This window comes from Zeugodacus cucurbitae, chromosome 6 (assembly GCF_028554725.1).
Source record: "Zeugodacus cucurbitae isolate PBARC_wt_2022May chromosome 6, idZeuCucr1.2, whole genome shotgun sequence".
Classification (NCBI taxonomy): domain Eukaryota; kingdom Metazoa; phylum Arthropoda; class Insecta; order Diptera; family Tephritidae; genus Zeugodacus; species Zeugodacus cucurbitae.
This window is the reverse complement of record NC_071671.1, coordinates 46478894-46492645: the sequence shown is the minus strand read 5'-3', so window position 1 is coordinate 46492645 and position 13752 is coordinate 46478894. Positions and strand designations below refer to the sequence as shown.

Sequence of the window (13752 nt, the reverse complement as noted above, 5' to 3'; positions counted from 1 at the left end):
TTAAACAGAGCGTCAGAGCATTAGCGTCTCAGCTCGAATATCACCGTTGACGGTCATAACTATGAAGATGTAGATTTTTTCTAACGGCAAACGCTACTTAGTGCTGAATATGAAATTGCTAAATAGAGTTCTCTTTGGCGACAAATCTTACACTTTATAGAGCTCTTGTCGAGTTTGTCGACACTTATTTTCAGATTCCGAAGCATGAAATATCCAATGAGATGGTTTTCGGGATTACGAAAATAAGATGATACACTTCTTCTCCTCAGATAGTCATAGAAATGTTTCCAATAGAAGTACGAATGATTTTAGAAGCATATGCATGGGATTGGTTTGAGGCTCATAATATTCTGAACTGAAATGATCAAAAATGGGGTATCAATCAATTAATGATCCAGTATAAGGGTTGTAAAATCAGATGCTGTATAAGGTAACCACTTGTATCTTTATTATTTGCTGATAGCGAATGTATTGACGATGATGATGACTGATGTCTCCAAAGTTTGTCAGCTTCTGTCAAGGAGCGTGGCAGTTCCAAAGTGAGCATAATATTAAAACTTTATTATTTAGCACACATAATTAGGTATTAAAATTTGCAATATTAACATTAATACTTTAAAAATATCAATTTCACTTCATGCTTTGCTTTTTATAACTGTCTAGTTCAAGCATTTTAATTATATATATTTTCACTACTTTGTATAGAATTTTAGTACAACATTGTAGTTTCATGTCAATTGATATTATTTATTACTCTTTTTTATTTAATATTTTTTCTATGTACAATGTAATTGCAAAACACTTAAAAATTCGATACACAGCTTAAAATATTATTATTAATTTTTTATTTTTATTTTTTACTAACACTTGGACGCTTTTACCCACCGGCTATTTATTTGTTTGTATTTTTTATTCCACTTTATTTTTATTTATTTTTTCTCCAATAATAAACTGTCTATTGAAGTGATGCTTCAGCAAACATTCAACTTGAATGCCAGCACAATCAAAAGCCGCTATGGGCCTTCACTCGCGATAAGACACTTTAACCGGTAATAACAATTTAACAATATTTTGTTTAACAACGCATTAGCGACACAAACCGACAGGTGTTACCGCACGCCGGCACGTTTTTACTCAAACTGAAGCCAACTCACGTTGAGCCGGTGAATGGGAGCCAAAGCAACACAGTCGACCGGAGTGGAGCCGGTGATCTTACACGAGCACTCACTCACTCATGCGCTCTCTGTCCGCTTTTCTTTGGGCACTCCAACGGCGTTTAACCAAGTTTGGCGCTTTCTTGCACGAATTTCATTTCCGTTTCATTTCATCGCATTTCTTTTCGTAACTGAGTTTGATTACACATGTGTCTGGCAACATGTTGCAAGCAAAATGTTGCAGTCAAACCAAATGATCGTTTGTGCTTTAAGCGTTCAGCTTGATCACTATGATCTGCTTTAATCTGTGAAGTGGCTCAAGTATGTTTGTATGTAGATAGTTGTTGCTTTATTATTGTCAGCGCTTTTTAAGCTTTTTCTGCTTTTTCTGCTTTTTTGCTATTTGTTTGCTGTTTACATTCATGAACTGTTGTAATTTTCTGGAAATTATGATTGAAAGCGATTTGTTAGCTTGCCGCTACGACGTCGGTTGGCGGTTCTTTTGCGCTAGCCCCAACAAAGACCATTAGTTAAAAATAGTGCACAGAGTGCGGATTTCGCCGTTGATTTCAATGTAGGCATGTGTGTGTGAGTGTCTATCTTGAACTCGGCTTGTAAATGCTGGTTTCTGTTGCCGCTTGATGTTACGCGTGTACCTACACTTTGTAATTAAGTAATTGCGTTGCCTCTTTTGCGCCGTTCTTTGCCCTCCTCTTTGTCTATGTTACTTGAGGTTTCACAGTAGTTGCCCAGTTAGTGTTTAGCTACAAGATTTGCGCCTCTATGATTTATTGATTAAGGTGCGCAGGCGAATTTTTTGTTTTTGTTGTTGTTGAAAACATTTGTTTCCACTTTGAAATACGAGAATTTTGTTATTGCTTAAGCGGCAAAAAGGGAGTACAATTCTTTAATGATCACTAATGGTTGTAAATGTTGTCGGCCACACACCCTTTTGTAATCACTTAAATATAGGCTGGAGTGTAGTGCAAAGTTGTCAGTATTCACAATCTGTTATGTTATGTAAAATATCGGAATGTACACATTCACGGTCATTGACACGAGAGAATGTAGGTAGATCAAAGGTTCTAGTGGAATATTAGTTCGGATAAAGTATTCAAAACAAACATAACTTAAAAGCTCACTCAGTTAGATAATGGTTCTTTAAGCAAGATGTGACACTGAAATCATTTTTTTAACTTTCACGATGACCTGTCTTAAGTAGCATATTATAAAACCCGATAACTGATATATAACTCGATAACTTCTTTTCGTTTTGTTCTTCTCTCTATGACAGGTTGAGGTTGTAGAGAATGTAGATATTTTTGTCTATTTAGAAACTAGTACTAGTACAGAACACAAAGACTGTGCCACCTTTGAAAGACTGCGATGTGAACAACATGAGATATTATGGGCTGGACCATCAACAAAGCTCCGGGAGCTATAGATTGTGTGAGATAACATTAAAAAATGGGGCTCTTGGTTGGTTGAGAGAAAAATTCAGAGAGAAATAGGGTCAGGAGAGGCAACTGTGAATAATGTCGATGAGATGAGAACGATGAGTTCTTCGACCAAAAAACAATACACAGTCTCTAGATATAACAATCGTCTCAATGTATGCAGAATATATCGCTCTTAGAGAGTTCCCCAAGAGAGTTATTCGCATAAATGAATAGCCAATAGTATAACCCACAAGATAGCATGAACGAAAATATTCAAAGAGATTCGCGAAAGGAACTAAAGTAACCATACCGATCAATTCTATAAAGAGACATTAAAATCTTTCTAACACGAAATTTATACAAATTCAAATTTAGATGACCAGGAGAAATATAAACGTTTGAGCTTCCATTAAAGATCATCAATCAACGGTTCTACAATTTTAGAACCTGAACTGCCTCAAAATTATACCTGAATATTTGATAAGACATATAAAAAATCAAAATGTATATAATTCTGTTGTATATTGAATGCCTCTATGTACTCTGAAAGGTAAGTAGCCGCATAATCCATTGAGATATCATGTACTGTGTATTCTTATGGCTTTTCGGCACTTATATTTTTTTAAGATAATTCATTAGGTTAGTTAGTGTCTCATTATTACTAATACTGACGCCCCCAATTTTCGTTTTGAATAGTGTGGTCTTTTGTAAAAAGGTGGATAATACTATAGTGATTACAAAGCAATATCCGTTGTCTTAATTTTTCCCATACACATACGTATACACATCAGTAATGTGGTAATAATATACTTTAACTTTAACTTCATTAACTTTGAATCTTCGGTAGACTCACAGAACTCCCTAAATCTTCCCATTCAATCATTAGCTAGAAATATTAGACATATCACAGATTTTTTATGCATTTGCCTTACAAAACCCGTGTAATGGGTTACCGTGGCGGCTAATTTCGCAAGAGGCTGAGGTAATGCGCAAAAAACATAGGTTTTCTATGAAAATGGCTCAAGTGATGTCCATAGTAACATACTCATTGCATTAAAGGTTAGACGAAGAATTATCAAACCCATAATTCTTAAGTTCTTCATAAGAACAAATATTTTTTTCCCAGTAAAATCTTAGCAGCCAATAAAAAAGCCGACATATAAACACACATGCCTAGATATGAGTGGAGACAATAAAATAAGATTTATTCTGCAGACACGCCGCAATGCATTCCCACCGCCCCAGCGATCACATTAATGTGCAATCAATCATCTTTTTCAGCACACACAAGCAAGTGCAACACCGGCGGGGTCCATGCAAATTAACCAACAACAAATGGACTTTAACTAAAATCTGTGTCTATCCGTTGCATAGTTGCGCTAAGTAAGACTTTTTATATCTCGAACACTTGTATTTATGTCTGTCTGCTTAGCTGAGCACAGATAAACACGGTCCGAAAGCAAATAAAGCTTAGCAGCTGTGGTCCATGGTAAAAGCGAAAGCATAAAGCAAATAAATAGCAGACAGCGATCACATCAGTGACAGCTAATGCGTCTGCAGGCTGCACCTGCAACATCGCAGATGATAACAAAAAAAAAAAACAACGAAAAGTGCGCAGCAGAGTGTCAAAGCTGCGGCAGCGCGCTAATCTCTAAAGCTGCTAACGCTATTAGCGAGCGAGTCCTCATGTAACACATAGGCATGAATTTATGAATGTGTGTGTATGAATGACTGAATCGTGTAAATTTGGCCCGCTGGCAGTGTGATTGAAGTTCAAGGTCAATCTGCAGGCGTAGCTTTGGCGACAAGGCTTGGCGGTTATTGCCGCTAATGTCGCTTGGGGAGGCTAAGCAGACAGCTTTTTATATGTACATATGTAGACATATATGTAGATATGTGAATGTGTTTATGTAGTTGGTAATTAAGACGCTATTTTTACTTGGTACACTTGCGCTTATGCAAAATATTATTTATTATACTATGTAGTGAGCATCTTCGTTTTATCTATGTACAAGAAATCTTCATTTAAAATTATGTGACTTACCATTTGTGAACATTTTTAGATTTCAAGTTACTACTTTGCTTGTATAAAATGCTTTTTTGAACTCACCTGCAAAGAGAAGAATGATAAAAATATGTTAATAATTTTCTAGGAATATAGAATACTAAATTAAAAAAAAAATTAAAAGCAATGATGCTAACAAATGGAAAAAAAAATATTTTACTATACACATGGGCATCATACATATAGTACTAAGGGAATAGCATGATTGGTAGAAACAATGATTTCGTTATGTCAACCTTTCCATATATCCTTTGAAAATGTTCAATTGAAACTCGATACCAAAAATTCACAACATCCAAGCTAAAGTATTCTAAGATTTGATATAATCCCGTCTATAGCAAAAACTGTCAATCTGTTCAAAAATAAAAAATAAAGTGTATAGGGTTAGATCCAGAATCAACGCTTTTTTGAAATCATCAACCAAAAACGTCAGAAACATTAAATTTTGCAGAAGAAATACCAGAAAGGAGCTGCACTCAGATTAAAAAAAATAAATGGAAAATGGGTGTAGCGTCGCCTACTTTTGGCTTAAAAACCATATATCAGAAACTACTCGACCGATTTCAATGAAATTCGATACATAATAGTTTTACAGCATCCTGATATTATTGATGGAAAACGGGCGAGATGACTCCTACTTCCCATTTAAAATAATTTTGAATTCCATCTGAAGTCAAGAACCAGTGAAGACATCAGAACAAAACTTTCTAGTTTGATAACGCCCGTCTAAAAATCGCCGAAATTGGGCTATAGCTGTTCAAGACCTAAGATATCGAAAATGAAGGCCTGACTGCTTGTCGCTAATTCTTTATCGCAAATAGCGATACATCTTTCAGATTTTCTAAAATAGTGCGTTCTTATAAAGGGTGATTTTTTAAGAGCTTGATAACTTTTTAAAAAAAAAAACGCATAAAATTTGCAAAATCTCATCGGTTCTTTATTTGAAACGTTAGATTGGTTCATGACATTTACTTTTTGAAGATAATTTCATTTAAATGTTGACCACGGCTGCGTCTTAGGTGGTCCATTCGGAAAGTCCAATTTTGGGCAACTTTTTCGAGCATTTCGGCCGGAATAGCCCGAATTTCTTCGGAAATGTTGTCTTCCAAAGCTGGAATAGTTGCTGGCTTATTTCTGTAGACTTTAGACTTGACGTAGCCCCACAAAAAATAGTCTAAAGGCGTTAAATCGCATGATCTTGGTGGCCAACTTACGGGTCCATTTCTTGAGATGAATTGTTCTCCGAAGTTTTCCCTCAAAATGGCCATAGAATCGCGAGCTGTGTGGCATGTAGCGCCATCTTGTTGAAACCACATGTCAACCAAGTTCAGTTCTTCCATTTTTGGCAACAAAAAGTTTGTTAGCATCGAACGATAGCGATCGCCATTCACCGTAACGTTGCGTCCAACAGCATCTTTGAAAAAATACGGTCCAATGATTCCACCAGCGTACAAACCACACCAAACAGTGCATTTTTCGGGATGCATGGGCAGTTCTTGAACGGCTTCTGGTTGCTCTTCACCCCAAATGCGGCAATTTTGCTTATTTACGTAGCCATTCAACCAGAAATGAGCCTCATCGCTGAACAAAATTTGTCGATAAAAAAGCGGATTTCACATTTCGAACCGAACACTGATTTTGGTAATAAAATTCAATGATTTGCAAGCGTTGCTCGTTAGTAAGTCTATTCATGATGAAATGTCAAAGCATACTGAGCATCTTTCTCTTTGACACCATGTCTGAAATCCCACGTGATCTGTCAAATACTAATGCATGAAAATCCTAACCTCAAAAAAATCACCCGTTAATAGTGTGCCTCTTTGCTAAAAATGGGCAAAATTATGTCAATACTTCCTCGAAAACCCAAATACCTGATATACGGATTTTCAACTGACTTTATACTGCGATATCTTAGCAAAATTAAGTAAACGCGAGATAAGTGAAATCGGTCCATATACTACTACCCGATTGTGTGTTATCTTAACCCTTTCATGACCAATGCTGCCTATGTAAATAAATAAAGATAATAGAGTTATTTAAAATAAATCAGCTGAACTAATGATCCAGGATACAAAGGACTTTGAAATTTTTATCACTTCACATTAGAGTTAAGACAAATAGATATCTGTCCTAAAAACGAGTTTAGTTTATTTAACATTAAATAAATAAATAGCGAGATAAGAAAATATTCGGTTACACCCGAAATTAGTTTTTCCTTATTTGTTTTAATTTTTTTAAACACTAAAATATTCGTTAGAAATTTTAGAATTGGTCGTGGTCTATAGTCCAATTTCGATTGCGACAAACTTGAACATAAAGTCAACAAGTTTCAAAGTAGTTTAAACACTAAATTTGATTCAACTTGGTCGGAGAGCTCCTGAGATTTCGTCTAAGAGTGGGCGATACCACTTTGATCCGATGATTGATCCGAGTTTGCCCATGTAAGGCAAACGTTTGGCTAGACTTTTATAAAATATAAGTTATGTGCCTTATATAGGTCTAATTTGTAGTTTCTCCAGGACCTTTACACGTCATGACACGTCAGGGGCGTCATGCCTAGCAACGTGTTTCATAATCTATCATTTCAGTTTGCCATACTCTTTGCAAATCAGAACACTCATTCACATATAAGTTTTAGCTCAAAGCTCTACCGTACCCGATTCTAGTATCGAAATGCAATATCGAGAAACTCACTAACAACTTCGAATCAATTTTCATTAGCCGCAAAAGTGCCACAACTGCAATTCCAATTTATCAGAAAATCAATTTGGCTAATTGCGAACATTATGGGCTCGTTTACCAACACATTTGTTTCAACACAACAACACCAAAAAACAAACACACACACCTTTTCACAAGCAGCAGCTAAGCATGGTGGAATGAAGGCACGCAAATGTGTGCCACACATTTGGGGCGCCTCCGTGGGGCAAAAGTCAAGGCAAAGGAAGTAATAACCTGTCCGCGCGCCAACCAACCAGCAGCGACATTCAGTCAAGCATGCTAAAAGGCAGTCAACCGTACCGTCAACTATTTACTCAGCCATTCAATAGTGTCATTAAATCAATGCTAGGGAAATATAAAATTCGGAATGGACGAAAACTATGCGTTGCAAAAAAGAAAGAAAGTAGTTAAATGCGAAAGCGGCAATAAAGGCCATGAAAAAAATGCTTTCGATAAAAGGAAAATTTTTGGCGCGAATAGTCGGCGCTGGCAGGCAAACGAGCGCCCAACGGCATTCGTGTCGCTAAAGCGATCTCATAAAATTTTATTTCCCTGCCGAAATGGACAATTTACCTATTTTTTCGTGCTAAGTTCGCCCCTTTCGGTTGGGGCATGCCAATGAAATGCGCCTAATGCTAGTTAGTTGTGCGGCTTTTTGCCTTCACTTTCATTTTTGTCTTTGCCATTTCTCCGACTTTTTCAAAGATTTTCTTTTTGTTGTTGCCGACACAGGTGCGGTTGTGGGTTTATAATAGATTTTAATGCTTTTTTATTTAGATTTCTCTCTATTTTAATAAGGGTGTAATGGCTTTCTGGACGAATTGGCATAATGCGAAATCAATAATGAGGCACCGAATTGCTTTAGAAATGGTCAATGAGGAAATATTAAATAGTTAAATAAAAATAATATTAGTTCATGTGGAACATTTTATGAGCCAATGGTCAAGAATGAAAGCTTAAAGCACTATTTCTAGATATAGTGTTATTAGAATGTTGAGATTAATTAATTTTTCGATTGAATGTGTAAGAAAACTGGTTTTATAAATTGATTTTCCATCAAAACAAACAAAATTTAAACTTTAGTTTATAATTTCTATCAAACAAAATAATCATACAAAGAGGATCGCCCCTTAAAGTATGCAACAGCTTTTCCTAAATACATTTAGCTGCAATTTTCAAGCCTATCTTACAAATTACACATTAAAGGAATTCATACTCAACTACCGTATATAAAAATATTTTTTTAATATACAAAAAATAAAAATAAATATTCCAGATATATAATCTATTGTTATTATTTTTATCTACATGTTAAATAAATTTTGTATCAAAAAATATATATCACTGCTGAAACATGCATTCCCTATTTCGGACGATACCCGACTGAAGCGAAGCACACAAAAATATACCGGCAACTGCCAACATCCGCTATTAACAGAGATTTTTCACTAACATAAGTCGTTAACAGTCCATTTGTTGCGTCTGTTAGTTAACAGTATTCGCCATTTAAATTTTCGTTATACTCAAAGACTTAGTATTGCATATGCGCAGGCGCGGTTCATAACAGTGGTTGTCATCAACATTGTGCTTGCTCTTCTCAGAGTTGAGTAAGTCTCCAAATTGTAATAGATGTATGGTTCGAAACTATGCTAAATAGCGCAATGTTAATAATAATATTAGCAATGCAAATGATATTAATGATATACTAAGCAACAGTTGTGTTCAATGAAGTTTTTATTTTGAATATAAATAGTTTGTTAATTAAAATATAATTTTATTTTATTTTTACATTTTATTTTCTTTTCTATAGAACAGAAAATATGAAGTTAAACTTTTTGTTCAATAAAAATAAATCTTGGGAGATATTGGAGTTTGGTAATGGGTTTATTGAGTTGAGGCCAGTTCTATACCAGAAAAAAAATAAAGTTCAGTACAGCTGTAGAGTTAATCACGACCAAAATGACAATCATCGAAATTCTTTCGATAAATTATTATTTTTTAATTAATTTAATTTAATTTCTTCAATCCGTTTGCACTCGGATAAAAAAAGAGTCCAACTGTCTTGAAATATTACTGTATACTGAGACGTTTAGCATTGAAGGTCATGTTGGATATTGAAAATTGATGTCGAGTGCATATTGCTCTTAAAATAGCTATTCACAATCCACTTTGAACCACTATTATTAAATATATCGTTGACTTCATACCTGTCTCTTAACTAAAACGTTCAATTTATAATCTCATTCAGTAAACGAGATGGAGATATGTCAAAGAAGTTAAATCGAGACTCAAAAACTACTTATTCACTACCGTATGTGGTATTGCAGTGTATATTCCAGCATTGGCTTAATAGAATCTTAAAATGAAAATGAATCTTTCGTTTCACGTCTACCGAATTTTTGTAATAGTAATAACCTAGATTTTTCTTCGACCAAAGTTGAGAAATGCTTTACAATAATCTTACAATATAAACGCGTCTTCTAAGGCTGGTTTCAAATGGTCCGAAGGCTGTATCTGAAAGACTAGGTTCCGTAACAAAATACGGAACTAACACTTATACGAGTATCTGAATATATTGAAATTGAGCACAGCGGTTTTCGATTCAACTCTATTATCGATATATTAATTACGAAATCTTGAAGAAAGTTATTTATAGTATTTAAATACTTCAATAAAGTCGTATGTTATGCTGCTCTCATTACTTATCTCTATGTGATTTATACCAGTTGTTAGTTCGATTCACCTTTATCTACTTTTCAAATAATTCAAAACCGCAGTTGGAACTGTACAACTTGATTGATATTTCCACTTATTATAAGATCGATGATGTATATAAATATATGAGTAAATAGCTTATAATATTTCTTCAGAATACTTGATATACTCAATATAAGAACTCTGCCAGCTATAAATACTCACCATATGGAAAACTCGCAAATGCATTTTAACCGCAAATAAGTAAGTCTTTAAAATAAAAACTTGAAACTCCAAGCAAAAAGTTGCAACAATTAATAGGGAAATTTTAAAAGAGAAATTATTTCACAGATATATTTGTGTGTATATTTATATGAAAGTAATTAAGTATACATATATGTATATACTTCTGTAAGTATCTATGTACATACATACACATGTATTCAAAGTCTAGTTACAATAGCTGAATTGTGCGCCATATACAATTTTTAATTAAACAGAACGCTATGATTACTAAACAACAACAACGACAAAACCGATACATAAACGACATAACAACAACAACGAAACGCTCAAAAGTAATCACATGCGTGCGTAGAAAAAAATATATTTTTTTTTCTTGCATCTTTTTTTCCACTCCTCAGCAGCATCAATTGGGGTTGATTTTTAAGGTTGATGGTTATGCTGATGCCACTGACGACAACGATGATGATGGTAATGTTTTCGCGACTGCTGGTGACTGCGCTGCTGTCTGTCTGTTGCTTACCGGTGTCGTTGTGATTGGTATTGGGAATTGGTTGGTTGGTTGCCATTTGGTTGTTTAGTGTTTATGATGTTGCTTTGTGTTAATGTTTATGGAAATGGTGTTGGGAGTTTTTTTTTTTTTTTTAATGAAAAATATGATGAGCGCGTTCAACGCAGAGCGTAGGGTTTAAAGGATGTGTTGATGATGACATCAGCCGTTTTAGCAACATTTTAATAAACAAAGAATGTGAAGAAAAACTTACTTTTGCGCAATTGTAATTGTTGATGGAAGTGTGAGAATTATGCGAAATTGGGGGATTGTGCTTTGATTAAAAAATATTTAACTGAGACACATACACAGGAGGCTGTTAGAGGGTTAAACAAATATTTATGAGTGGTTGTAAGTACATGTATCCATTTTTACAAAAGCATCTTTTACTTGACATCCTTCTCATATTGTTGTTTCAGCAGTTATAAGTATTCTTATTAGAATTTACAGCTTCTTGCTTTCTACCCCTTTTCAATTCTGCTCTTTAAAATTTTAATGAGTTTTGCGTTTTCAAACCAGCATCAATGATAATTGGGTATGAATTCTCAAGTATTTCTAAATCCTATTTTATTCTGGCTTCACTTCTGGTATGAAGTATATTTCTTTTTTATACTTTTAAAAGAAAACAAAAAGCTTGTAAATAAAGAATTAATTATCTAAGATAGTTTGAGAGAAGAATTATTTTACAAGGATCTTATATTTATTGAATATTCATTGGGAATCAGTTCAACAATAGAATTAATTAATTAACTAGAAAATAAGAATTTAAGCGTTTTCTTACCATTAAAAATCGTTCTAATATGAAAGATTAAAATTGAAGAAATGAGAACTGTTGAGTGTAAAAAAAATTATTTGGATATTGTGATCGTGACTATTGGCCTATACGAGTACCACAAAGTTCGGAAAGTGGAGATGAGAAGGTTGGGATTGAGAAGTTGCCAATGTCTTCCACGATTCCCCTAAACGAAACATATACAAGGGTCTGATATCTAGCAATCTCAAAGGCTTTATAATTACCTATAATCTTTAAAGAAAACTTAGACCCGGATATTCGGACATAATTTGGGAAACAACTGGATGAGATCTGCTGACAAGCGCTAGAGTGCAATCTACAAGGTAGTAGGAAGAGCAGAAGACCACTCCTGAAAAAGCACGCACTCCGCACAATGGAATTAAAGAAACGTTATAAAATGTTTCACTGTATAAATAATTTTATAAATAGATTTCACATGTGTACCTGCGCTAAACAGAAGACAGTGCTAATTGATCTTGATAACGACAACGTGCCAACCAAAGTCAATTATTAAATTAGAATACAGCGGATTTAGGGATAATTGAAAAAATAACAAAGTACAGATGACAAAAATATATATCAACAATGCTTAGGTCCACTATAAAGTCATTATAAATACATTAAGGGCGTGAAAATTTTCTACTAATGAGACTTTTGGGGCAGCAAAATAGTGGACATTGGTAAATTTGCAATCGACATAGGCGCAAGCAAAACGTGGCTTAAATAAATTTTACAAGAATTTTTTCCTGAAAATTAAAAAACCTTTTAATTGAAAATGAAAATCTCGGGATTTTTAGGCGCTGCTAAATTTTACCTTTGCAGCACAATTTTCTTGGTGTTGTTGGTGGGCTACGTAGTGAGTTTATATTCTAAAATTCTTATGATCTATTTACATAAAAAATATACGTGTCATCATCTCATTAACATTTAGCAATGTGACTCGTTTTGTAAATTTTCAAATCTAATGTGTCACTCTTATGACAAGTCGAAACTGGTCTTCAAAGCCTGCTCCTTGAAGGCAGTGCGTGGTGAGGACAGTTACATGAGAGTGCATGCGCATCTTAAGGAAGTGGGTCGTGAATCTAATGTGAGTATCAGATGGAAATATTAAATCTTAAAAAAATATATTTATTTTTCTAAAACAATCTCAATTTCATTTAAAAAATGGAATTTTAAATTAAATTAAAAAAGTATAGTTTGAATATTTAATTTTTATAAGGTTTCAATACGTCTATTAAAACGTGCTAATGGTTGGAAACCATTCCTATATAAAGTGACTTTTGACGCTTGCAAATTTATGAAAAATCCGAAAGCGAACCCTGTTGCTGAATTCTTCTACAATATTATGAAAGAGTACAGTAATGTTAATCACACCTGCCCATATGATGTAAGTACTGGATATTTTTTCAAGAAAATATAAAAAATATGAAAAAAAATAATGAAAAATAATTTTGTGCCGTTAACGTTAAAAATACGGATTTTTAAAATATTTTTTTCGAAAATAACTATGTAAAATTAATTCCTTTATTTAAATTATTATTTTATTAACACAGATTTAATTTTCTTAATTTAAAATTTTTTTTTTTTAATTCAATCGAACTTTTTATATATATTTTTTTTATTTTTTCAAAGCATTCACTTATAGTTTGACTATTTTGTTTCTAATCAATATATTTTAAAATATTTTTAATTTTCTTTCGTATCTTTTTCTAGCACGATTTAATATTGGATAAATTTCGTCTCAGCGGCGATTTGGTGAAATTACCATTTCCTATTGGTGAATATGCTGTGGATACCACCTGGCATGTTAACGGCCAATTATGGGCTCGTGTAAATGGTTCCTGCAAGGGTGCGGTCGATATGTAATTAACAAACCATGACGGATTTGTTACCAAAAAAATTTAAAAAATACCATTACCCATTGGTATAATGAAAATATACAAAAATGTTTCGTATATTAAGACAACATTGTATTGAAATAAAGAATAAGAGTTGGTAATTCATTAAAAAAATGGAATTAAATTATTTACGGCCAATGTATGTGAAATTGAAAGATTTTCAGCTTCAGCGAACACTAAAATGCAAGATAAAAC

General features: G+C 33.8%; 2 protein-coding genes across 2 annotated transcripts in view; one reads left to right on the top strand and one right to left on the bottom strand.

Moving 5' to 3' along the window:
• LOC105209884 (protein prickle) overlaps positions 1 to 3089 on the bottom strand; it is a 117363-nt gene extending 114274 nt beyond the window's left edge. The window contains exon 1 of the mRNA XM_054235284.1: positions 886 to 3089. The gene's annotated coding sequence lies outside the window, so the exon portion shown is untranslated. The remainder of the gene's footprint in view (positions 1 to 885) is intronic.
• Positions 1 to 13541, top strand: part of LOC105209924 (uncharacterized) — a 53884-nt gene extending 40343 nt beyond the window's left edge. Inside the window, exons 2-4 of the mRNA XM_054233483.1 lie at positions 12591 to 12746; positions 12879 to 13046; positions 13373 to 13541. Of these exons, the coding sequence (XP_054089458.1) occupies positions 12591 to 12746; positions 12879 to 13046; positions 13373 to 13525 (477 nt within the window). The 3' untranslated portion in view covers positions 13526 to 13541. The remainder of the gene's footprint in view (positions 1 to 12590; positions 12747 to 12878; positions 13047 to 13372) is intronic.
• Positions 13542 to 13752: the final 211 nt, after the last annotated feature.